Source organism: Hippopotamus amphibius, chromosome 2 (genome assembly GCF_030028045.1).
Source record: "Hippopotamus amphibius kiboko isolate mHipAmp2 chromosome 2, mHipAmp2.hap2, whole genome shotgun sequence".
NCBI classification, from domain to species: domain Eukaryota; kingdom Metazoa; phylum Chordata; class Mammalia; order Artiodactyla; family Hippopotamidae; genus Hippopotamus; species Hippopotamus amphibius.
Window position 1 is genome coordinate 60,574,505 of NC_080187.1, and position 26,904 is coordinate 60,601,408.

The window sequence follows — 26,904 nt, forward strand, 5'->3', positions numbered from 1 at the left end:
TTTTAGCACACAAGCAGCCACAGTAGTTCACAGAAGTACGTACAGGAGTATGGCTATGTTCCAATAAAACTGTATTTAAGGACACTGAAAACTGAATTTCATTATAATTTTCATGTGTCTGGAGATATTAGTCTTATTTTTATTTTTTTCAATCATTTAAAAAAGTGAAAACTGTTTTAAGCATGTGGGCTCTACAAAAACAAGCAATGAACCACTCCGATTACTAAGCATTGAGAATAAGGAAAACTGTAGGAGCAAAATTAGGAAAACAGCTAGGTAGGACTCTCTGGGGGGCTGAATTGAATGAGGACATATCTCAGCATCACTCACCAGAGGAATATCCACTCCCCAGAGCTCACCACCCAATTTACAGTTAATCTGAAGTAAAATTTTCTGGGCCACACTCCGAAGCCTGGTTGGCTGAGCAATGGTTCGGACATTGATGACCTGTAATAGAGGGAAGAGGACACTATCAACCTTTCAGACAATGTAAACAATTCTAAAGCAAATATTACATTTGTTTAAGAAACTCTAGCTGGCAGATAATATACTTTGCACTGACAGTTCTAATTCTAGGATTTCTAGTCAGGCATGTGTGTGTGTATACGCGTGCACACACACACACACACACAACACAAACCAAAACCCAAAAACAACCAGCCAACAAAAACTCTCAAAAAGATCTCATGCAGATTAAAAAAAAATTTAACCTACATAGGAAAACCAGCTTTCCCCTTTCAAAGTGAAGCCTATACTCTCAGAACCCAGTCATGTGAAACCACCTGGAAACTCACCTCTGAATAAGCAAGTCTCATTTGGGAACATGAAAGCAGCATTTACAAACAGCATCTGCTATTCGCCAGGTTACTCTAATAGGGAAAGTTTCACCAGATGGCTCTACATATGCTGGCTTCTAATAGTTACTTTACTCTTTTTGAACACATGTATCCCTCTTTTCCAAGCCTCAGGGGAGGCTAGAGTTTCCATCTGTGCCTCCTGCTCAGTTTTCACTCACCTGCGAGGGCACGGGAGTCTGCACACAGCACAGCTTTTTAATGGCCCCATAGAGATCATCACGTGTGCCCATGATGATACAAACAACCATCTGTATCTTTCCCTGGAAGAGATAAAATATATATAAGTCAGGCTTTGGAACTCTGAGGGGACCCTGATAGGGCTCCAGTCAGGCGCAGTTCAAGAGTCTGCAGAGCCACGGGATCTTCTGGGTAAAAGGGGGACTGAAGCAAAGATGGTGAACATTTCAACACAGAAAAAGGTCCTTGATCTTAAGCGAGCATTTGTTGGGTTCCAGGCGTCTTTGCTTAGCTACATAACATGTCACCATAAATTATCTAGAGCTGGTCTTGATTATCTGATTTATTTATTAGGAGACTTAAGGTGCCTGGAAAAGAACCAGGCTTAAAAAGATGCAATGGTTTCTTATTAGTTGATGCTTTCAATTCCCTATAATGTTTTTTGCCACTCTCTTTACTAAACTAAGCACCTTATTACATTCATGCCATAGAAATTTAACTAGGAAACACAGAATACAATACGAGAAAAAAGGATTCAGAGCCAAATGCAGAGGAAATGAAGGTACTGCCAAATCCATGAGTACATCTTCCTAACTCTCTGATTAGGAGAGAGAATGATATTGCTAGCAGAATATATATATATATCTTCTACCTCTCACTGCTTAAGAGACGATATTAAAAACAGAGGATCTTTCAAAATCTGAATAAAGAAAAGTAGTACACAAGTGAAGTAAAGTTGCCAATTCTTTATGCCAGAAATGGAAATCAATAGTATACTCTTCCAAATCAAGATCAGTTTTAAATTAAGACTTCTCAGAGGACACATGTTCCAGCAATCACACCAAAGAACTTCCAAAGTCACAGAGAACACAGACTGCACACTGGCAGCCTGTGGGCTGCATCTAGAAAACAGATGTGGTTTTTTAGTCCAGATAATGATTCAGCAGTCTTTTTTAAATTAAAATTTAAACGTAGGTACACATATGCAAATCTATATTTTTGATTTCTACTGAAAAATAAAGATCAACTTGACAACGCTGGGCTGTTTGTTATCTGCAGTCATGGGGTTAACTCTCTTTAGTTCACTAGAGTCCCCTCCTGGCCCACTTCACTCCTGCAGACATCTGAGCTTATGACACTGAAACAGAGAGGATAATAAAACAGAATGAACAGCCATTAAGAAGACAGAGAGATAGTAAGACCAACAGGAGACAGCATTATGAATGAACTCATATCCATGCTACATGAAGACTGTTGGCAGAGCACTCTCATAAAGAGAACATGCCAGGTCATGAGATGGGGGAGCTGAGGTACTAAGTGTGTTTTTGTTTTGAAAGCAGGGCAGAATTTATCAGTGATGAGGTCCAGGGGGAGGCCATGACAGAGTAAGAAGGCATGGGAAGTCAGGAAGAAAATACAAAGAAAGAAAGAACATGAGTGTGCTGCTACAGATGACATACTCAGAGTGGTGGATGAACAGAGAAAATCATGATGCCAAGATAATCTAATTCTAGTACTGCTCTCAGAAGAACTGACTCTTCAATTCAAGGACTAGTTATTTCCCAAAACTTTTGGTCTGCTTTTGTTCCCTCCTTAGTCTTCTTCCTCTGTTTTATGTACAAATAGATAAGAGCACAGGCGTGAACCACTGAGTTGTAACACTATGAGCAGCTCAGTTCCAGTGCTCCCGTTTGGCTATCGAGACCAAGCTGATGGGCCCCCTGTCAAGTTCATCACCGGAGCAATTTGAATCTTGAGCCAGACAAGACTGTGACAGCTCAGTACTGAATCGTGCAAGACAGCACCTGGCTCAGGTAATTGCTTTCTGAGCACAACATGTTCTATATAGATAACAAACTAAGTGCTATTCTCTCGGCCAACTACTTGAGGAACAGAACACTAGAGTGAGTGAGAGTGCCAACACAGAAGGAGAGAAACGAAACCAACCAAAGGGCATGAAGACTATTTTGTTAAGTCAGTATTTCATGTGTACGTGAGCAAGATACAGGTTCCTGGACATCATCAACAGAAGATCAATAACCAAGATAATTTAAAGTCAAGTATTCAACTATTTCAGAATGGATAGCCTGAAAATTTACTCAAATTAGTTCATTACCTCAACTCCCAGCATGGACTGAATGGTTCTGACATAGGTCTCTATGCGATCATCCTTCAATTCCACCCAGGCTGGTGGGCTCATGTGCATGCCAATGGGGCCGGCTATCTTCTCTAACATGTTCACCAGTTCTCGGGCATGATCCATTGCTTTCTTTGGGTAAAACAGTGCCCAGAAATGCATGGGGACCTAGGAACAAGCACAACCTATTTTTAGTACTTCCCACAACTTCCCCAACACTCCAACTTCACATCAGGAGATGTTATTCTAAAGAACAAGTTGTTTTTCACTCTCTCTGCTTGAGTCCTGTCTTATCTAATGCCAATTACTAACGCAGATGTGTGTGAGAAGTAAACTGTGGCACAGTCTCACAATGGAAGACTACACAGCAATGAGAACCAACGATCTATAACTATACTTAACAATATGGAGAAACTCACCAAACAAGGTTGAAGAAATGAAGCCAAACACGAATGAACATATACAATATGGTTTCAAGTATATATTAAGTACAAACACAGCTGAAAAAAATCAATGCTGTTAGAGGTCAGAATAGTGGTCATTCTTGGGTTGTGTAAGGGTGACAGATAGGTAGTAATTAGGAGAGTGGAGGGGAGCTTCTGGGGCACTGGTAAAGTTCTGTTTCTTAACCCTCAGTGTTGATTATACAGATCTATTTAACTTGTGAAAATTCATCAAGCTATATGCATAAGTGTACTTTTTCTTTAAATATATTCCCCAAAAAAAGGTTTAGAAACAAATGTGTGTACTTCATGCACGGTCATAGAGACCAGGTTAGCCAAAACCATTTAATAATAATTATGTACCATTTTGTTCTTTGGTTGCCTTGGTGGGAAACTGTTTTAATTTTATGTCTTTCATGGAAACGCTAGGGAAAAAGAGGAAGGAAAGAGAAAGGAAAAAGAAATAACAAAGAAAGAGTAATAGGCTGGCACTGTATGAATTACCACAGCAATTTATTTCCTTGTCCTAAGTCTATGGTCAAGCAGAGGCTAACCTCTAACAACTCATCACCTCACTCTTGTTTGAGGGACTTCTGTTTAGTAAATAATTCAGGATAGGAATTCAGTTGGTACTTCCCCTCAAAAAGAGGACACTAAATAATTCCTGCTTCCTAATTTCCACACTTCTAGGAATATTGGACCTCTCTTTACCACTTTGCAAGTCACTTACAGTCAAGATGGAAAGGTCTCTGGTTACTTCCTTAACCCAGTTTAGTTCCTGAGATGTGATAAATGACGTATTTCTTAAGTTAATTCTTTCCATTGGCAGAACACGTCCTTCAATCTAAACAGAAAATAGAGTACCTATGACATGAACCAACTGCAAACACTATTTAGAAAAACACTGATACTGTTCTGAGGCCTGGTCAACTACTATATAAGACCTGTCCCTGTCATAACTTCTGAAAATGGTAGAAAAATGCAACTATTAGCAGTGAGAGTCCATGACAATAAAATTCTAGACACATAGGTGAATTTTGATAGGCACTGCTCTTTAATTATTGAAGCTTCCAACATGGTCCCCAAGAAAGGGATAAGAAAAAACTGTCTCTTTAGGACCAGGTAATGCATGTAAAATGCCTATAAATGCAAGGTGAACAGAAAATAATCCTTAAGATTATTTTAAGGGAAAAATTTAAGTAGAAAATTAAAGAGAATATTTCTTAATAAGGCTGAACATAAACTACTATTATACTTTATACAAAATAAAAGTAGGAAAAAAAGCATAACTATAACAAAAGACCAAATTAAAGTTAAGAATAATGAATCAACTAGATCTAAATACCCCAAAATAAGAAGATAATTAAGTTGATGACATATCAATACGATGGATATTTTGCAATCATTAACATAACTTTCTAAGTGCATTTAATATAATCCTGTTTTTGCAAAAAATAAATAGTAAGTATGCACTATAAAAACTGAATGAGTCCACATTTAGTAATGACTATCTCTGGGGGATGTGTAATTATAGAGGATTTTTACTTTTTATGAGCTCTACTCCTTGCTTTCTTAAAAAAGTAACAAAGTACTTATTTTATCTATAATCAAAAAAATTTTAATTATTTTCTTATTATAAAAGTGTAACACAAAGAATAACAATACCTGTACTAGCAAGAATATAAGGAGCCAGACTCATCTTTGCTTATGAAAGTAAAAAACTGTTGAACCTTTCTAGAAGGCAGCTGGTAATATATAATAAAAAGTACTAAAGACATAAATGTCCTCTGACCTAACAATTTCATTTCCATAAATCTGACAATGAAAATAAACATCAACGTGCAAAGATTTAGTTACAAGGATATTCACATTCACTCTTTATAAAAAATACTAAATTTAATTTGAATGTAAAAGAATAGGAAATTACTAATAAAGTGAATATTTGCTAGCCATTAAATATTTAGAAAAATATTAAGTGACATGAAAAACACATTCTAAATACACTGAGTAAAAAAATGAAAGGAAACCATCTGAATACATACTGCATGAGTGTGTGCGTGCACATACACACAGACAAAAAACATTGAAGGACACATACCAAAATGTTACCAGTGGTTATTCTGATATAGCATAATTATGGATAAACTTTTTTCTTCTTTGGCTTTTCTACATCTTCAAATAATATTTAATAACATGAATACATGTTCAAGACATAATAATAAATGAAAAAGAAGATGCAAAACCATATAGAGTTATAAGCAGAATTTTATAAGAAAACATTCATCCTCACAGAAAAAAAGTTTAGGGAAATAAAACATATTGAAAATAATATTATCTTTTATGTCTCTAAAATAAATCACTAAGATAGTATCTTTGGGTTATGAAACTACTGATGTTTTTATTTCCTTCTTCACATTTTCTACAGTACCCACATTTTCCTTATTGACTTTCCATTACTTTATTTAAAAAAAGTAGAAAAAAGAAACAATTTTTAACAAGGAGTCAATTCAGAGTGCAAGAGAACTAGAGAAAAAACAGAATTATTTTGGTATAACCTAGAAAGAAAAGTAAGAAGTAATAAAAGTTAATATTTACTGAGCACTTGCTATGTGTCAAAGATTATGCTAAAGAGTTTACCATTTAATGCCTTTACTTCAATCATTAACTTTATTTTACAGATAAAGAAACTAAGAGATGCTAAGCAATTTGTTCCAAGTAATCAAGATGGCAAGTGGTAGAACTGAGCTTCAAAACCAAAGACTTCACCACCACCTCATGTTGCCTCTGCACTATGGCTAACAGTGCACAAAATACAACAGAATGGACTCAGACAAACTGCAGGCAGGAAGGGCCATGCAAAATTAAAATGTACAAGTGAGACTTTATGCCTAAGGAGAGAATGCCAGTAGTATTAACACAAGTTAATGACTGGGAAAGAAAAAGAAAAACTTAGGGGGGAAAAGGGAAAAGACATATACAACTTTAAGAATAATTTCGGTTGAAAAACTTAAAATGAAATTTTAAGTCAATATTCCTTTTGCCTGACTGGAAATTAACAGCTCAGATCCTGGGAAATACAGAAGGGAATCTGTAAGAGATACTAGCAAATTAAGTCAAGGAAATTCAATTATTATGACTAGGACCAAAATAAAAAGTATAATAATGAAGCAAAAACTGCAAAATAAAGACAAGTTAGGAAGTTATCACCTAGTTTCACAAAGCTGTAAAATCTTTGTTAATGCTGTTTCCTACCATCATATTTTCCAGTTTACCTTATGTACATCCTTCTGCAGATAGAGTCCCCAGCGTGTCAGTTCATTGTTGGCTGTCTCATTTTTTGAAATTCTCTGTAGCAAGCATTCCAAAGCATTATGGTGCTGTTTGGGACTCAGGTTGATCTGCTGGGTCAAGTCCTAAATAGAATCAAAATGGAGATACTAAGTTAATACTTTCTCCAGTATGAGGTTAAATAAACCCCAATGTATAACACACTCCCATAGAAAACCTCCTTCCCATTAAAATCTGTAGAAACTTTAAAATATCTCCAAGGACTTTAATAAATATTTCATGAATGTGAATGAAGTATAAGGTTAAATTTTTAACCATAAAAGAACTGTATTTTTTTATTGAAGTATAGTTGATTTACAATGTTGTGTTAATTTCTGCTGTACAGCAAAGTGATTCAGTAATACATATACATACATACTTAAAAGTGTTTAAAATTGTCATTGTTTCTTTCTCATGACATCTAAATCTTATTCTTTTTCTCAAAGCCATGTAAGGAGGCTTGATGATACCTATTTAATATTTGGGGGGGAAATGCCCTATGCCAGGCATGCAAGCAAATATAATGGAATGGAAAAACACATCCAGTCTTATACTTTTTCATATGATACTAGCCACTTAATGTCACCGTAAGACACTTGTTTGGTCCAGTGTGTGGCCCATTATAGGTGTTCTCTAAATATTTATTGTTGAATGAATATCTAATATGTGTGTAAGAAGACTGTGAATCACAGAAATGAATTCCTTCTTCATTCTTCTGGGACTAATGAACTGTGCAGCTGTTGCTCCCTGCGTGGCAGTCATTAGCGTAGTGAGTCTATGGGGCTATACAGATAGCTCTGTGATCATAAAGTCATTAGGTAACTGGGAGTTGTAAGGAAGGAGCCTTGACCTACACACTAAAAGCAGAAGTATCAGAAGGTAAACATGAAAAAAATCTTTTACAGGAATTCAGTTTAGCTCTTTATGATGTTACTAAAAACAATACATGGCATCTAAGACAAGCCTTGGGGTCCAAAACTAGGACAAACAAGGACTGGGAAAGAGGCAGCAGAGCAGCGAGAGGGTGGAAAGCTGCAAGCAGACAGTGTGTAGGTGAAGCCCTTGGGGTCTAGACCTTTGCTACAAGACTGTGCCCAACACAAGACTTCCAGGACACCCTGAGCCCCATGGCATAAGCTTCTATCCTTTAATTTCATCATCTCACTTGTTGACTTCTTGCTACATTATCTCCATCCCTTCAAACAAACTGAAGCCTTACAGAAATGTTAAAAAAATTCAGTGCTCTCAAAGAACCTCATTTATGGTAATTTGGCCAGCTTACAGTTATCCATCTGATTGGTGAAGGTGACGCCAGAACTGTTTGTTTTCTTTTACCTTGTAATCCAGTCTTTCTACTATTGTAACAACATTCCAAAGAAAGTTCTAATCAGCTTTTTTCATAGTGTGTGGGAAGGGACACGGATCATGCTTTACAGAGAGGAAAAATGAACCTGCCCAGGTGACATGCAAACCTGGCCCAGTTCTAGCTATATCTGCTATCAAAAAGGTCTTCGGTTCAAAGCACCTCTCACCTTCATGGCTCTAAAGTCCTTCTTCATCTTCTCAGGGATTCCAGTCATGAAGGATAGCTCAGGCAGCAGCAGGATTTCACCTTTTAGCAGCTTTGAGGAGAGAACAGAGTGAAAGTAAGGCAGTGAAAGAGGATCTTGTTCCCCTGACCGGTACAAGACCTGCCGGGCCCAGAGCTGGTCCTGCAGGGGTATAACTGGCACACTAAGGAATATAAAACCCCAGAGAAGAGCGCAAGAGACACTTCAAGTGTTTTACCCTTTCCCCCTCAAGTCACGATAACCTGTTGTATTAGGTAAAGAGAAAAATATTCAAATTGTCAAAAGGAGAGGAAAAACTACAAAAACTAAAATTTTTGTTCCACTTGGGCCTCCAGATAAGCTGAGACAAAACACATCCTATCAAACTGGTGCCTCCATCTCATCTTAACCTATTGATCTTCAGTCTCCACTCTGAAGTCAGGTGTCAAGACACTTTTCCCTGGCCCCCAGTTCTGTTAAAATGTCTGTAACTTCCCTAATGGGCCCAGTGTTTTAATCTTCTGTAGCAGTAAATTCTCTTTACTCCTTAACCTAACTCACTCTATGGATGTTTAGTTCCTCACTAAGGAGACTTGAAAAGCACCTCTGACTAGAGGAGACAGACAAAATCCTACACAGCTTTCCCCAACCACACTGTAATTGTAGCTCCACGGCTCCCAGGGCTATGAAAAAAGGTGAAGAACAGCTGATGGGTAGAGAATTTAGATGGAAGCATCGGCCTAACATCCACCCCCTCCACTCACCATCCCTCGGTTATTCTGTCGCTCACTGGGCCTGTGGATCAGTAGTGGCTGGTCCTCTTCCTTTACTGTGATCCCATAGTTTTTGCTAGAACAGAAGGGAAGCAGGAAAAAGGTCAGAAGCAGCATCACCACTCTTACAGCAACATAGGCTGAGTGTTAACCAGGACTGAGGTACACAATTTGCATTATACCCTTGTCAAGGATCCATCAGAAACTCACCATAGATATATAACTGTAAATGCAGGCTCAAGTTAACGTTGCAATTAAATAGAGGGGAAACAGGATAACAGTCCAGGAAAGAATTTGTTTAAACACTGAATCAGGTTAAAGGGTTTAGGTAACTAGAAAGGCAAAATGATAGTCAAATGATTATGACTTGAATTTAATTTCACCAACCAGCCTTCTTAACCAAAACAGCAAAGGAAACACAACTGAAAGCCCTGAGATTAATTTACGAAATAACTTCCAAAAAGTACTAAAAGAAATAAAACTTTAAGGGTACAAATTCAGGTTAAATCCCACAAGAGCTCATCAATCTTGGGTGCATTACCAATCCAGTTATTTTTGAAGCGTCCTGCTGAGTGCCACTACTGCTAGAGAACAGCAGACTATGCCCCTCACTAGTAGGCCCAAGCCCAGTCTCTTTCCTCTACCTGTAGTATTCCAAGAATGTAATCTCCTTCCCATCAGACATGGTGAAGCTATCTTTTGGAGTCTTATTCCAATCCACATCATCAATACGATAGGTACGATTGTTGTATCGGGTTATAACAATACTACCAACCAGAAGCTTAGTGCACTCGTCCTGGAAGTTTTCTTTGTTCTGCTGGTACATGGCATGCCTTTGGAAAGAGACAAAAGACCTGTGGATCATACATAGTATACACAGAGCAACATGAAAGGGATAGGGCACGCAAATTAAGTACTTGAGGGTTACAATCGCAACCATATACCACCAAAAGGCTCCAGTTGTCTCTTTTAAGAGATAGGGCCCTCATTTCTTTTCTTTTTAACATTACCCCTAAAAAAGAGTGAAAGGATAAAAATAAAATTAAAAACAGCAACTACAGGACTTCCTAGGTGGTGTAGTGGTTAAGAATCTGCCTGCTAATGCAGGGGACATAGGTTCAATCCCCGCCCCAGGAAGATACCACATGCCACGGAGCAACTAAGCCCATGAGCCACAACTATTGAGCCCATGTGCCACAACTACTGAAGCCTGTGCACCTAGAGCCTGTGCGCCACAACAAGAGAAGCCACCACAATGAGGAGTCCACGCACGACAATGAAGAGTAGCTCCTGCTCGCTGCAATTAGGAAAAGCCCATGTGCAGCAATGAAGACCCAATGCAGCCAATAAATATATAAATAAATAAATAAAATTAAAAAACAAAACAGCAACTACAAATTGATAAGATTCACTGTATTCCTTAACATAAGGTACTCCAATCATTAAAATAATTTGTATCATCATTATTAGGAGACAGTCCACAGAGGAACAATAAAACATTCTTTAAACTATATTTGCCCTTTCTAGCTGAAGGAAGAAGTTACAACGACCTATCAGAAGACAACACTGGTGAAGATGCTAAATATGAAGAGATGAAAACACTCAACACAGACAAATGGACTCTTGAGGCAACCTCTGTAACAGTGCCATGAACAAGGTAACACCAGAAACACAGAAAGCATGTCTGAGTGTGCACAGGGAGTCAAGGACAGTTTACAGAGGCATCTGATACCTGAAGGAGCACCCTGCCAGGAAGAGACACCAGGGCAGGTGGTGAGTGACATCCTAGGCAGAGGTATGCAGGGGACAATCAGGGATGTGGGACTGGGGCGGGCAAGGAGGTAAAAAAGGGTCAGAAGACAGTCAGTGCAGGCTGAAGACAGATAGGGACCAGATATGAATTCTCTTATGGGTCAGAGCAAGGACTCTTTTGTGGGCCAGTGTCACCCAGGGTACATTCCTCAGGAACACTGGTCCCTTGAGGTCTTAAGGAGATGTAAAAGGTTCTACAATCAAAAAAGCTGAGTCCATTCTGCACATTATAACCACTTTCTAGAGGTTCACAACATACATTACCATGTCAGGCTGCTAAAAAAAAAGAAACATATTTAGTTTCATTTACCTACAATTTATTGAACCACAGATTCCTCCTTCCCTTTTTCCTTTTAGCTCACTGAACATCTATTACCATTCTAGGCAATTAGCATCCTGCAGAACTTGCTGCAGTAAGTGATGAAAAACCATCAGAAACTTGAAACAATTCAACACCGACTACAGATCCTGGAGCCAAAGCCTGAACTCAAATCTTGGCTCTGCCCCTTACCAGCATGTGAGACTTTGAGCAAGTTACTTAACGTCCTTGTGTCTCACATTCCTTATGTGAAAGTGGAGTCAGAAAAAACCACCTAACTTACAGTGTTGCTGAGAGAACTCCACAACTTTACACATATAAAGCACTGAGAACCTAAAGCTGTGTTTCAAAATAAGGCTAGAGATTTTATCTCAGATTTTTTCATGAATTTTTGCTTCCTATTTACATAGTTTCATTCATAAATACATTTTATATTTATGTCTAACTCACTACTGTCTATTAAATGCATGCAACACTGTAGAAAAATTAATTTAAGCTATTTTTAATCAAACCTTTCAACTATGTTAATGGTTGCATAATACTATTTCACTAAGTGGAGGATACATTAATTCATTGGTCTTTTACTTTTTAAGTACACAGTTCTACTGTTTCACTCTTACAAATAATTCTGGATGAACATCTTTTATAAAGATTCTTTTATACTTAAAATTGCTTCTTTGATGCAACTTCCCTGGTGTGCAGTAGGTAAGACTCCGTGCTCCCATGCAGGGGCCTGGATTCAATCCCTGGCTGGGGGAACTAGATTCTGCATACATGTCACAACTAAGAGTTCACATGCTACAACTAAGAGTCTGCATGCTGCAACTAAGAAGTCCATACGCCACAACTAAAGATCCCATATGCCGCAACTAAGACCTGGTGCAGCCTGAGTAAGTAAATAAATATTAAAAATAAATAAGTAAAAACTTAAAAATAAAATTGCTTCTTTGAGACAGAAGATTTCACTAATATAAGTGAAATCCCTAGATTAAAAGGTAAGGGCTTCCCTGGTGGCGCAGTGGTTGGGAATCCGCCTGCCAATGCAGGGGACATGGGTTCGAGCCCTGGGCCAGGAGGATCCCACATGTGGCAGAGCAACTAAGCCCATGCACCACAATTACTGAGCCTGCGCTCTAGAGCCCATGAGCCACAACTACTGAGGCCACGTGCCACAACTACTGAAGCCCATGTGCCTAAAGCCCATGCTCCACAATAAAAGAAGCCACCACAATGAGAAGCCCATGCACAGTAATGAAGACCCAATGCAGCCAATAAATAAATAAATAAATTTATTTTTAAAAAAGTTAGAACTTTAAGATTCGGTCTTCCTAGGTGGCACAGTGGTTGAGAATCCGACTGCCAACACAGGGGACACGGGTTCGATCCCTGCTCCAGGAAGATACCACATGCCATGGAGCAACTAAGCCCATGTGCCACAACTACTGAGCCTGCACTTTAGAGCCTGTGAGCCACAACTATTGAGCCCATGTGCAACAACTACTGAAGCCTACACACCTAGAGCCCATGCTCCACAACAATAGAAGCCATGGCAATGAGGAGCCCGAGCACCACAATAAAGAGAAGCCCCCACTCACTGCAACTAAAGAAAGCCAGCACGCAGTAATGAAGACCCAACACAGCCAATAAAAAATAAATAAATTTATAAAAAAAAACTTTAAGATTCTTGTAATGAAAGCCTAGTGGCATTAAAAATCATATTTTTAAAAAGGTTTCTTACTTTCAAATAATTATAAAATCAAAGAAAGTTGCAAAATTTGTAGAGAACTTCATCTATGGAATTGGCACTGGTTACAATATTGTTAACTAGACTGAAGACCTTATTCAGTTTTCACCATTTCTTGCATACACTGACCTGTGTGTATGTGTGTGTGTGTACTTCTATGCAATTTTATCTCATTTATAGGTTTGTGTAGTTACCACCACAATCAGTCACAGAACTGTTTCATATTACCATAAAAGGAACTATTTCATGCTATCCCATGAGTGTCACACTCCTTCCCCTTCCCTGTCCCCTGGAAACCACAAATCTGGTTTTCTATTATAGTTCTGTCATTTTGAGAATGCCATATAAATGGAATTTTATTATGCAACCTTTTGAGACTGACCTTTTCAACTAAGCATAATGCTCCTAAGATCCATTCAGGTTGTTGTATCAATAGCACATTCGTTTTTAATACTGGGTAGTATTTCATTGCATGGAAGTACTAGAGTTTAACCATTACCCTGTTGAAGGCCACTTTGGTTGTTTCCACTTTTTTGCTATTTCCAAAAAAAGCTGCTATGAACATCTATCAGTTTTTTTTAAGAACTTTTATTGAGATGCAGCTGACACACAATAAACTGCATATATTTAAAGTGTACAATTTCGTATTTTTTTCTTATTAGTAATGTACATATGGCAATCCCAATCTCCCAATTCATTCCCCCCCAACCCTCCCCACTTTCCCCACTTGATGTCCATATTTTTGTTCTCTACATCTGTGACTCTATTTCTGCCTTGCAAACCGGTTGATTTGTACCATTTTTCTCTATTCCACATATATGTGTTAATATACGATATTTGTTTTTCTCTTTCTGACTCACTTCACTCTGTATGACAGTCTCTAGGTCCATCCATGTCTCTACAAATGTCCCAATTTCGTTCCTTTTTACAGCTGAGTAGTATTCCATTGTATATATGTACCACGTCTTCTTTATCCATTCATCTGTGGATGGACATTTAGGTTGCTTCCATGTCCCAGATATTGTAAATAGTGCTGCAATGAACATTGGAGTGCATGTGTCTTTTTGAATTATGGTGTTCTCTGGGTATACGCCCAGCAGTGGGATTGCTGGGTCATATGGTAACTCTATTTTTAGTTTTGCAAGGAACATCCATACTGTTTTCCATAGTGGCTGTATCAATTTACATTCCCAACAACAGTGCAAGAGCGTTCCCTTTTCTCCACACCCTCTCCAGCATTTACTGCTTGTAGATTTTCTGATGATGCCCATTCTAACCGGTGTGAGGTGATACCTCATTGTAGTTTTGATTTGCATTTCTCTAATAATTAGTGATGTTGAGCAGCTTTTCATGTGCATCTTGGCCATCTGTATGTCTTCTTTGGAGAAATGCCTATTTAGGTCTGCTGCCCATTTTTTGATTGGGTTGTTTTTCTGATATTGAGCTGGATGAACTGTTTATATATTTTGGAGATGAATCCTTTGTCTGTTGATTCGTTTGCAAACATTTTCTCCGTTTCTGAGGGTTATCTTTTCGTCTTGCTTATAGTTTCCTTTGCTGTGCAGAAGCTTTGAAGTTTCATTAGGTCCCACTTATTTATTTTTGTTTTTATTTCCATTACTCTAGGGGGAGGATGAAAAAAGATCTTGCTGTGATTTATGTCGAAGAGTGTTCTTCCTATGTTTTCTTCTAGGAGTTTTATAGTGTCTGGCCTTACATTTAGGTCTTTAATCCATTTTGAGTTTATTTTTGTGTATGGTATTAGGGAATGTTCTAATTTCATTCTTTTACAAGTAGCTGTCCAGTTTTCCCAGCATCACTTATTGAAGAGGCTGCCTTTTCTCCATTGTATATCCTTGCCTCCTCTGTCATAGATTAGTTGACCATAGTTTATCTCTGGGCTTTCTATCCTGTTCCATTGATCTATACTTCTGTTTTTGTGCCAGTACCATACTGTCTTGATCACTGTAGCCTTGTAGTATAGTTTGAAGTCAGGAAGCCTGATTCCACCAACTCTGGCCTTCCTTCTCAAGATTGCTTTGGCTATTTGGGGTATTTTGCATTTCCATACAAACCATAAAATTTCTTGTTCTAGTTCTGGAAAAATGCCATTGGTAATTTGATAGGGATTGCATTGAATCTGTATATTGCTTTGGGTAGTATAGTCATTTTTACAATGTTGATTCTTCCAATCCAAGAACATGGTATATCTCTATATCTGTTTTTATTGTCTTTGATTTCTTTCATTAGTGTCTTATAGTTTTTTGAGTACAGGTCTTTTACCTCCTTAGTTAGGTTTATTCCTAGGTATTTTATTCTTTTTGTTGCAATGGTGAATGAGATTGTTTCCTTAATTTCTCTTTCTGACCTTTCATTGGTAGTGTATAGGAATACAAGAGATTTCTGTGTGTTAATTTTCTATTCTGCAACTTCACCAAATTCATTAATTAGCTTGAGTAGTTTTCTGGTGGCACCTTTAGTATTTTCTATGTATAGTATCATGTCATCTGCGAACAGTGACAGTTTTACTTCTTCTTTTCCAATTTGGATTCCTTTTATTTCCTTTTCTTCTCTGATGCTGTGGCAAGGACTTCCAAACTATGTTGAAGAGTAGTGGGGAGAGTGGACATCCTTTGTCTTGTTCCTGATCTTAGAGGGAATGCTTTCAGTTTTTCACCACTGAGAATGATGTCGAAATGAAAAGGCTGTGCATCGCAACGAAGTGTAGCCCCCGCTCTCCCCAACTACAGAAAGCCTGCGCACAGCAATGAAGACCGAATGCACACAATAAATAAAAATAAGTAAAATAAATAAAATAGGCATCGCCTTTAATTTTTTTTATTTTTGGCTGCATTGGGTCTTTGTTGCTGCGTGCGGGCTTTCTACAGTTGAGGATAGCAGGGGCTACTCTTCGTTGAGGTGCCTGGGCTTCTCATTGCGGTGGCTTCTCTTGTGGAGCATGGGCTCTAGGCACGCAGGCTTCAGTAGCTGTGGTGCACGGGCTCTAGAGGGCAGGCTCAGTAGTTGCAGCACACAGGCTTAGTTGCTCTGCAGCATGTGGGAGCTTCCCACACCAGGGATCGATCAAACCCTTGTTCCCTGGATTGACAGGTGGATTCTTAACCCCTGTGCCACCAGGGAAGCCCAGGCATTGCCTTAAAAAAAAAAACTTAACACAGAAGAAGACAATAAAGAAGGAATGAAGGGGAAAAAAGACATGAGACATACAGAAAACAAATAGAAAATGAAAGACATGTAGCCAACAATATAAATATTAATGTTTAACATAAACATATTAAACAGGCCAATCCAAAAGCAGCGATTGTCAGACTGGATAAAAAAGACCAAAATCCAGATATATGCTGTCTACAAGATATAGATATTATATTCAAAGACATAAACAGGTTGAAAATAGAAGAAAAGAAAATATATACCAAACAGTAACCATAAGAAAGCTAGACTGGCTACATTAATGTCAGACAAAATACAATTTAAGACAAAATTATTACTAGAGACGAAGAGGTGCGTTTCACAATAATAAAAGGATTAATACATCGGTAAGATACAGCAATTATAAGTATGTATATTTATGTAAATATAGATGTGTGTGTGTATCCAAAGGAAAATATCTAAAGGAAAAACTTACAGAATTTAAAGAAGAATTAAACAACTTGACAAGATTTCAATATTCCTCTCTTAGTAACTGACACCACAAGTAGAAAATCAGGAAAGATATAGAAGACTTGAACAACACTATTAAACCAGATGAACCTGATGTATATAAAACAGTCCACCCCAAAACAGCAGAATGTATATCCTTTGCAACTACAAATGGAACTTTCTCCAAGGCAGATTCTATACTAGGCCATAAAACAAGTTTCAATAAAATCAAAACACCTAAAGTAATACAATATATGTTCTCCAAACACATCAGAATAAGACTAGAAACCAAAAACAGAGAGAATAGGAAATATCCAAATATCTGTAAATCAAACTTCACCTTCTAAATAATTCAAAGAAGGCAGCACAAGAGAATTTAGGAAATATCTAAAACTGAAAGAAAACAAGAAGCCAACATATCAAAAAATCATGAGCTATAGCTAATGCAGTGGTCAGAGGGAAGTTTATAGCTTTAAATTATATAAGAAAGAAAAGTAGAAATAAACCTACATGTATATGATAAAGGTGTTATCGTAAATCATAAGAAAGGACAGTTATTTTTGTTTTTTAAAAAACAGTGTTATGATAATGGGGTGTTTATATGCAACAAAATGAACTTAGACCACTACTTCATATTGTCCACAAAAGTTAACTCAAAATGGATCACAGACCTAAATGTAACAGCTAAACAATATGCCTCCTGAAATAAAACACATAAAACTTTATGACTGTGAATTAGGCAACAATTTCTTACATATGACACTAAAAATACAATCCATGAAAGAAAAAGTTAATAATAGACTTCATCAAAATAAAAATGTTCAATCCTTAAAAGACACCATTAATAACAATGAAAAGACAAGACACAGACTAAGAAAAAAGGTTTCCAAATTATGTTTCTTGATAAAGGGATTACATTTCTCACATGTTAAGAATTCTTACACAACTCAGTGAAAAGATAACAACAACAAAAAAATAGGTGAAAACTGTGAACAGACATTTCATCAAAGTAGATACATGAATGGCAAATAAAACAGGGAAAAGATGCTCAACATCATTAGTCACTAGGAAAACGCAAATTAAAACCACAACTGTATTCTGTAATAACCTAAATGGGAAAAGCATTTGAAAAAGAATAGATACATGTATATGTATAACTGAATCACTTTGCTGTACACCTGAAAAGAAACTAACACAACATTGTTACCCAACTGTACTCCAATATAAAATTAAAAAAAAAAAAAACCTTTAGAAAGCATTAAAATTAAACACAGGATCTTAAATGTTCTCACCACAAAAAGAAAAAAAATAAAACCACAAGATACCACCATATACTGATCAGAATTTCTAATATTAAAAAGACTGACCATATTGAGTATTGGTGAGAATGTCAAACAAACTGAAATCTCATACATTGCTGGTGGGAATGTAAAATGGTACAGCCACTTTGGAAAACAGTTTCTTAGAAAGTTAAATGTACACCTATTATATGACCAACCATTCCACTTCCCAAGTATTAACTTAGAGAAATCGAAGTATGTGTCCACAGAAAGACTTGTACCCTAATATTTACAGCAACTTTATCTGTAATAGCAACAAGTGGAAACAACAGGTGAGTAGATTTTAAAAACTAGTATATTCATACAAAAGAATACTACTCAGCAATAAAAAGGAACAAACTTTTGATACATACAACTACAGCTAAGTATATACTGGGATTTTCCTGGCGGTCCAGTGGTTAGGACCCCGTGCTCCCACTACCAAGGACCCAGATTCAATTCCTGGTTGGGGAACTAAGAGCTCACAAGCCACGTCGTGTGGCCAAAAAAAAAGGATATACTATATGATTCCATGTATATAAAACTCTAGAAAATGTAAACTAACCTCTAGTGACAGAGAGCAGATTAGTGTTTGTTGCCCATGGGGCAGAAGAAGAGTAAAAGTGGGAAGAGGTTTCAAAGAAACATGAGTAAATTTTGAGAGGACAATGGCTATGTTCATTTTCTTCATTATGATGTTTCATAGATAAATGTCAAAACTCATCAAAGTGTATACTTTAAATGTGTGCAGTTTATTGTGTGTCAACTGTGCCATAACAAACCTGAAAAAAAGAAATAATAGAACAAAAGATCCAAAACTAGACTGAAATACAGATTAGGACTGAGTACACAGTAATTACTGGTGGCATTTCAAATTAGTGAGAAAAAAAGGATCATTAAAAATGGATAGAGAGAAATGAAAATGTAACTTTACAAAATGCATGGGATGCAATGCAGGGGGCCTGGGTTCGATCCCTGCCCTGGGAATTAGATTCCACATGCATGCTGCAACTGATAGTTTGCATGCTACAACTAAGGAGCTTGAGTGCTGCAACTAAGGACCCCACCTGCTGCAACTAAGACCCAGCACAACCAAATAAAAAAAAAAATGTAGGGACTTCTCTGGTAGCGAAATGGTTAAGAATCTGCCTGCCAATGCAGGGGACATGGGTTCAAGCCCTGGTACAGGAGGATCCCACATGCCTCGGAACAACTGAGCCCGTGCACCACAACTACTGAGCCTGCGCTTGGAAGCCCGCGAGCCACAACTACTGAGCTTGTATGCCACAATTACTGAAGCCTGCATGCCTGGAGTCTGTGCTCTGCAACAAGAGAGGCCACCGCAGTGGGAGGCCTGTGCATCACAATGAAAAGTAGCCCGCAACGAAGAGTAGCCCCTGCTCGCCACAACTAGAGAAAGCCCACCCACAGCAACGAAGACCCAACACAGCCAATAAAAAATAAATAAACATATTAAAAAAAGGAATATTATGAACAGTTATATGCCAACAAACTGGACTACCTATAAGAAATGGACAAGTTTCCAGAAATATACAACCAGCCAAGGCTGCATTAAGAAGAAACAGACAATTTGAACAGACTGATCATTAGAAATGAAATAGAATCTGTAATTTTAAAAACTCCCTGCAAACCAAAGTCCAGAACCAGACTGCTTTACTGGGGAATTCTTTCCAACTTATAGAGAAGAACATAAACCTATTCTTCTCAAACTATTCTAAAAAACTGAAGAGGAGAAAACACTCCCATAATCATTCTATGAAGGCACCATTACCCTGATACCGAAACCAGACAAAGACACTACCAAAAAAAGAAAACTACAGGCCAATACCTTTGATGAATACAGATGCAAAAATCCTCAACAAAATATTAGCAAACCAAATTCAACAATACATAAAAAGGATCATACACTATGATCAAGCTGGATTCATTTCAGGGTCACAAGGATGATTCAATATATGAAAATAAATCAATGGGATACACCACATTAACAAAAAAGAAAGACAAAAACCACATGATCATCTCAACAGACACAGGAAAAGTATTTGAAAAAATTCAACATCCATTCATGATAAAAATGCTCATCAAAGTGGGTACAAAGGGAACATATCTCAACATAATAAAGGTCATTTACAACAAACCCACAGCCAACATAATATTTAATGGTAAAAAGATGAAAGCTTTTTCTTTAAAAACAGGAAGAAGACAAGGGTGCCCACTCTCACTGCTTATATTCAACATGGTACCAGAATTCCTACCCAGAGCAATCAGGCAAGAAAAAGAAATAAAAGGTATCCAAATTGGAAGGGAAGAAGTAAAACTGTCTCTATTTACAGATGATATGATACTCTACATTGTGAACGCTAAAGTCTCCACACTAAAACTATCAGAACTAATAAATGAAGTGAGCTAGGTAGCAGGATATAAGATCAATACACAGACATCTACTGCATTACTATCTACTAATAAATATCAGAAATAGAAACTAAAAAAAAAAAAAATCTTTTAAAATCACATCAAAAAAAAAAAAAAAGGTAAAATACCTAGGAATAAACTTATCCAAGGAGATGAAAGACCTATACTCTGAAAACTATACAATATGAATAAACAAAACTGAAGATGAGGGCTTCCTAGGTGGCGCAGTGGTTGAGAATCTGCCTGCCAGTACAGGGGACACGAGTTCGATCCCTGCTCCAGGAAGATCCCACATGCCACGGAGCAGCTAAGCCTGTGCGCCACAACCACTGAGCCTGTGCTTTAGAGCCTGTGAGCCACAACTATTGAGCCCATGTGCTGCAACTACTGAAGCCCATGTACCTAGAGCCCGTGCCCTGCAACAAGAGAAGCCATGGCAATGAGGAGCCCACGCACCACAACGAAGAGTAGCCCCCACTCACCATAACTAAAGAAAGCCCGTGCATAGCAAAACAAAACAAAACAAAAAAAACTGAAGATGATTCAAAGAAATGGAAAGCTATCCCATGCTCTTGGACTAGAAGAATTAATGTTGTTAAAATGGCCATCCTACTCAAAGCAACCTACAGATTTAATGCAATTCCTATCAAAATACCCATAACATTTTTCACAGAACTAGAACAAATACTCCCAAAATTTATACAGAACCACAAAAGACCCCAAGTTACCAAAGAAACCTTGAAAAAAAAAAATAAGCTGGGGTATTACCCTCCCAGACTTGAGACTACACTACAAAGCCACAGTAATCAAAACTGTGACACTGGTACAAAAATAGACTGTAGATCAATAAACATAGATCAATAGATCAGAGAACCCAGAATAAACCCATGCAGCTACAGTCAATTAATTTATGACAAAGGAAGCAAAAATATGCAATGAAGAAAAGACAGTCTCTTCAATAATGGTGTTGGGGAAAGCGAGACAGTTACATGGGAAACCATGAAATTAGAACATTCCCTCACACCACCTACAAAAAATAAACTCAAAATGGTTTAAAGATCTAAATGTAAGACAGGACACCATAAAACTGCCAAAGAGAACCCAGGTGAAACTTTCTCTTGACATAAACTGTAGCAGTATTTTCTTAGATCAGTCTCCCAAGGCAAAAAAGAAAAAAAAAAAAAGTATAAAAGCAAAAATAAAGAAATGGGACCTAATCAACCTTAAAAACTTTTGCACAGCAAAGGAAACCAACAATACAAACAGACAACCTACAGGATGGGAGAAAATACATGCAAACAATGCTACTGATAAGTGATTAATTTTCAAAATATATAAACAGTTCACACAGCTCAACATCAAAAAAACAAACAATCAAAAAATGGGCAGAAAACCTAAATAGACATTTCTCTAAAGAAGATACAGATGGCCAAGAGGCACATGAAAAGATGCTAAAAACCACTAATTATTAGAGAAATGCAAATCAAAACTCTAACGAGGTATCACCTCACTCTGATCAGAATGGCCATCATCAAAAAGTGTATAAATAATAAATGCTGGAGAGGGTTTGGAGAAAAAGGCACCTCCTCTACACTGTTGGTGGGAATGTAAATTGGTGCAGCCACAATGGAGAACAGTATGGACAGTCCTTAAAAAAACTAAAAATAGAATTACCATATGACTCGGCAATCCCACTACTAGGCATATACCTAGAGAAAATCATAATTTGAAAAGATACATGCACCCCAATGTTCACTGCAGCACTATTTACAACAGCCAGGTCATGGAAGCAACCTAAATGTCCATCCACAGATGAATGAATAAAGAAGATGTGGTACATACATACAATGGAATATTACTTTCATTTTATTTTATATCATTTAATTTTATTTTGTTCCATAAAAAAGGAATGAAATTGAGTCATTTGTAGAGACGTGGATGGACTTAGAGACTCATACAGAGTGAAGAAAGTCAGAGAGAGAAAAACAAATATATATTAACGCATATATGTGGAATCTAGAAAAATGGTACAGGATGAACTGACTTGCAAGGCAGAAGTTGAGACACAGATGTAAAGAACAAACATATAGATATCAACGGGAGAAAGTGGGGGGCTGGGGGATGAATTGGGAGACTGGGATTGACATATATACTCTAATATGTATAAAACAGATGACTAATAAGAAAAAAAAATCAAACTGTACACTGAAATATATGCAATTTATTGTATGTCAATTATATCTCAATAAAACTCTTTTTAAAAGAAAAAAGTCTATAAATAATAAATACTAGAGAGGATGTGGAGAAAAAGGCACCTCCTCTACACTGTTGGTGGGAATGTAAATTGGTGCAGCCACTATGCAGAACAGTATGGAGGTTCCTTAAAAAACTAAAAATAGAACTACTTTATAATCCAGCAATTCCACTCCTGCGTATATACCCAGAAAAAAAACAAACACTCTAATTTGAAAAGATACATGTACCCCAATGTTCACAGCAGCACTATTTACAATAGCCAAGACATGGAAACAACCCAAATTCCCATCAATAGATGACTGGTTTAAGAAGATGTAGTAAATACACACAATGGAAAAATACTCAGCCATAAAAAAGAACGAAATATTGCCATTTGCAGCAACACAGATATACCTAGAGAATATGACACTTAGTGAAATAAGCCAGACAGAGAAAGATAAATATTATATGATATCACATACATGTGGAATCTAAAAAAATATACAAATGAACCTATGTACAAAACAGAAACAGACTCACAGATATAGAAAACAAACGTTCGGTTACCAAAGGGTAGAGGTGGGGAGAGGAACAAATTAGGAGTATGAGGTTAATAGATACAAACCACTATACATAAAATAGATAAGCAACAAGGATTTACTGTATAGCACAGGGAATTATACCTAATATTTTGTAATAACTTATAATGGAATATATCTGCAAAAAAGAAGAATCACTATGTTGTACACCTGAAACACAATACTGTAAATCAAATATACTTCAATTTTAAAAAAAGAAAAGAAAAAAATGGACAGAATAATTTCCTAATCATTTAAAAATAAAATTCTTTATGAATTTAAAATTAATATGTAAAAAATTAAGCAATAAAACTGGATAAAAACATAGATAGCCATACACTCTTGGGAATAAAAAAAATCCCCACAAACTTTGGAAAAGATGGACTGTTCTGTAGTCATGGTAACAAGTAGTCATAGAACCAATTTTAAACCTGCTTAATTAATCTACATCAACTTACCTCAGAAAACATACTTTTGCAAGCCAACCAGTGTTATCTCCTTGTTTCTGGAAATGAGGGAACAATAATCCAATAAGCATCCCACTGAGTGCTAATCAATCAACAATAGTCTCCCCTGAGCAACAATGCTTTTACAGATGATGCTGACCTACTTGGCCTGTTGCAAGTCTGCAGTCCTCAACTACACACTTCACAAATACAGCACTCTATATAAGATCAACAATCTCTCACTATAGTAAGCAGTAAATAAGCTTTCTCTAAGAGGGCTCATCATCCTTTGACAATTCTGGAGGTCTCACTAAGATAACTGTGAAAACTTTTCCTAGGCAACATTTCAGGGAGTCTCAAACCAACAGATACACTCATTGGGCCCCTTATGCTTAACTCCACTTGTCCTTCAGATCTGCTGCCAAGTTAGTCAATCCCAATAACCATCTGAGGTCTGACTAGTTTCATTAGGCTCTGGTTGCTTTAATAATATTGACCTTTCATTTCAGAAGCACATTATCTGGTATATAATTAGACTTAGGTTTTATACAAGGTCTTTAGGCTTGTTTTGAAGATATACTATTTGAAAATATTTTTGCTATTAAACTGATTATTCTTCATTTGCTTATTGTGCTTTTGCTATTACTCGTCAATATACATAAAGTCTTCTTTGATTTGTTTTTGTTTTGTCCTGGATTTCCTTGTCTGTTAAATGTACAAGGGAGTGTTTAGAAGGAATGAATGGAGGCATAAGTCAGATAAGTCTTGAAACCAAGCCAACCGACTCCTCAGACATTATGGTTGGAGGTCTATTAGATCAGCGACCAATCTGTAAAAAAGCAATTTCTCAAATGTTATGAAGGCCTTCCTTGTCTTCTCAATCTGTGGAAGAAGGCCACTTGGTTTATTTAGTTCATATTCCAGGGTCAATGATAGTTGGGTCACTGATTTCATGGCCCCTTCCTATCTGTGGTTGGAACCTGAGATATGGTTCACAAACACACATCCTTAGACAGCCTTAGTGCTTCTTTTTCTTGCTTGTCATGGGTTTGCTAATGTCGAAGTCTCAACATCTCCCTGCTTCTGATATAAAGACACACTACAATCCTAACTCTTGCACTTTCCTTGGTAAATGGAAAAAAATTTTTTGAGTTAAAGTTAAAATTTCCAAAGTGCACATGTGACATTCTCCAGTATAGATCATATGCTAAATCATAAAACAAACCTCAATAAATATAAAAGGATAGAAATATACAAAGTAAGTCCTCTGACCACCACAGTATGAAATTAGAAATAAATAACAGGAAGAAATTTTGGAAATACACAAATATGTGGAAATTAAACAGCATATTACCCTAGATACTCAATGGGTCAGACAAGACATTACAAGGGAAATTAGAAAATACTTCGAGTTAGATGAAAATGAAAAAACAACATAACCAAACTTATGGGATACAGCTAAAGCAATACTTAAGAGGGGAATTTGTAGCTGTAAATTCATATATTTAAAAAAAAAGGGGGGGACTTGCCTGGTGGTCCAGTGGGTAAGACTCCACACTCCCAATTCAAGGGGCTGGGGTTCAATCCCTGGTTAGAGAACTGGATCCAGCACGCATGCTACAACTAAGAAGCCCGCATGCCGCAACTAAACATGCTGCAATGAAGAGCCCCACGTGCTGCAACGAAGACCCAGTGTAGCCAAAATAAAACAATTAATTTAAAAAAAAAAGATGCTGCTAAAAAAACAACCTCAAATAAATAACCTAACCTTCTACCTTGAGACACTGGAAAAAGAGGAGCAAACTAAACCTGAAACAAGCAGAAGATGAGATGACAGGGGGCTGGGAGCCCATGAGTAGCTTCAGGAATGGGGCTGGTCCCTGGAAAAATCAAGGCAAAACTAGAGGGTTGGAACTTTCAGCCCCACCCCTCAATTTCTGGGGAGGGGAGAAGGGGCTACAGATTGAAGTTGGTCACCAAAGACCAACGATCTAATCAATAATGCCTACATAATGGAACCTCCATAAAAACCTCTAACTGAAGGGTTTAGGGGAGCTTCTGGATTAGTGAACTCATGGAAGTTCTGGGAGGGGGGTAGTGACTGGAGACAGCATGGAAGCTCCCCAACTCTTATTCTCCTCCACCGCCCCAAGCATCTCTTCCACTTGGCTCTTCCTGAGTTTGCACCCTTTATAATAAACTAGTAAATTTTTAAATATTTAAAAATAAAGCAATTAGAAGGAAGGAAATAATAACTGTTTAGGAGTGGAAAGTAATGAAATAGGGACATCAACAAAACCAAACGTTGGGTTTTTTTAGAGGTCAATGACACTGACAAACCTTTGGCTAGACAACCTATGAAGAAAAAGAGACTTCCCTGGTGGCGCGGCGGTTAAGCCTCCAAGCTTCCAATGCAGGGGGCCTCGGTTTGATCCCTGATCATGGAATTAGATCCTACACGCATGCCACAGCTAAGAGTTCACATGCCACAACTAAGGAGCCGGCAAGCCACAACTAAGGAGCTAGTGAGCCGCAACTAAGAAGCCCACCTGCTGCAACTAAGACCCGGTGCAACCAAATAAATTGGGGAAAAAAAAAAAAAAAGCAAGCCTCAGATTGCTAAAATCAGGAATGAAAGAAGGGACATCACCACTGGCCTCACAGAAATAAAAAGGATTATAAGGGAACACCTTGAACAGCAGTATGCCAACAAATTAGATCCCCTTAAATGAAATGGATAAATTCCTAGAAAGTTAAAAACTACCAAAACTGACCCAAGAATAAATTGAAAATCTGAACAAACCTCTAATAAGATAACAAATTAGTAATTTAAAAATTGAACGCAAAGAAAAACCCAAGCCCAGATGGCTTCACTGTTGAATTTCTACAAAGCATTCAAAGAAAAATGAATACCCATCCTTTACAACTCTTCAAAAAAAATAGAACAGGGAGGAAATACTTCCCATTTCTTTCTATAAGGTCATTATCACCCACATATCAAAACCAGACAAAGGTATCACAAGAAAAGTACAGACCAATCTCTGTTATGAATATAGAAACAAAAATTCTTGACAAAATACAAGCAAACCAAATC

At 37.4% G+C, this 26,904-nt stretch overlaps 1 protein-coding gene across 2 annotated transcripts in view; it reads right to left on the bottom strand.

The window, feature by feature from the left end:
- Positions 1–26,904, bottom strand: part of PIWIL2 (piwi like RNA-mediated gene silencing 2) — a 90,728-nt gene that overhangs the window by 36,843 nt on the left and 26,981 nt on the right. For both annotated transcript variants that reach the window (XM_057723420.1, XM_057723419.1), the window contains exons 10-17: positions 9,909–10,097; positions 9,256–9,340; positions 8,474–8,563; positions 6,887–7,027; positions 4,345–4,458; positions 3,151–3,339; positions 1,016–1,117; positions 331–447 (exon numbers count right to left, since the gene is read on the bottom strand). In XM_057723420.1, the coding sequence (XP_057579403.1) occupies positions 331–447; positions 1,016–1,117; positions 3,151–3,339; positions 4,345–4,458; positions 6,887–7,027; positions 8,474–8,563; positions 9,256–9,340; positions 9,909–10,097 (1,027 nt within the window). The remainder of the gene's footprint in view (positions 1–330; positions 448–1,015; positions 1,118–3,150; positions 3,340–4,344; positions 4,459–6,886; positions 7,028–8,473; positions 8,564–9,255; positions 9,341–9,908; positions 10,098–26,904) is intronic.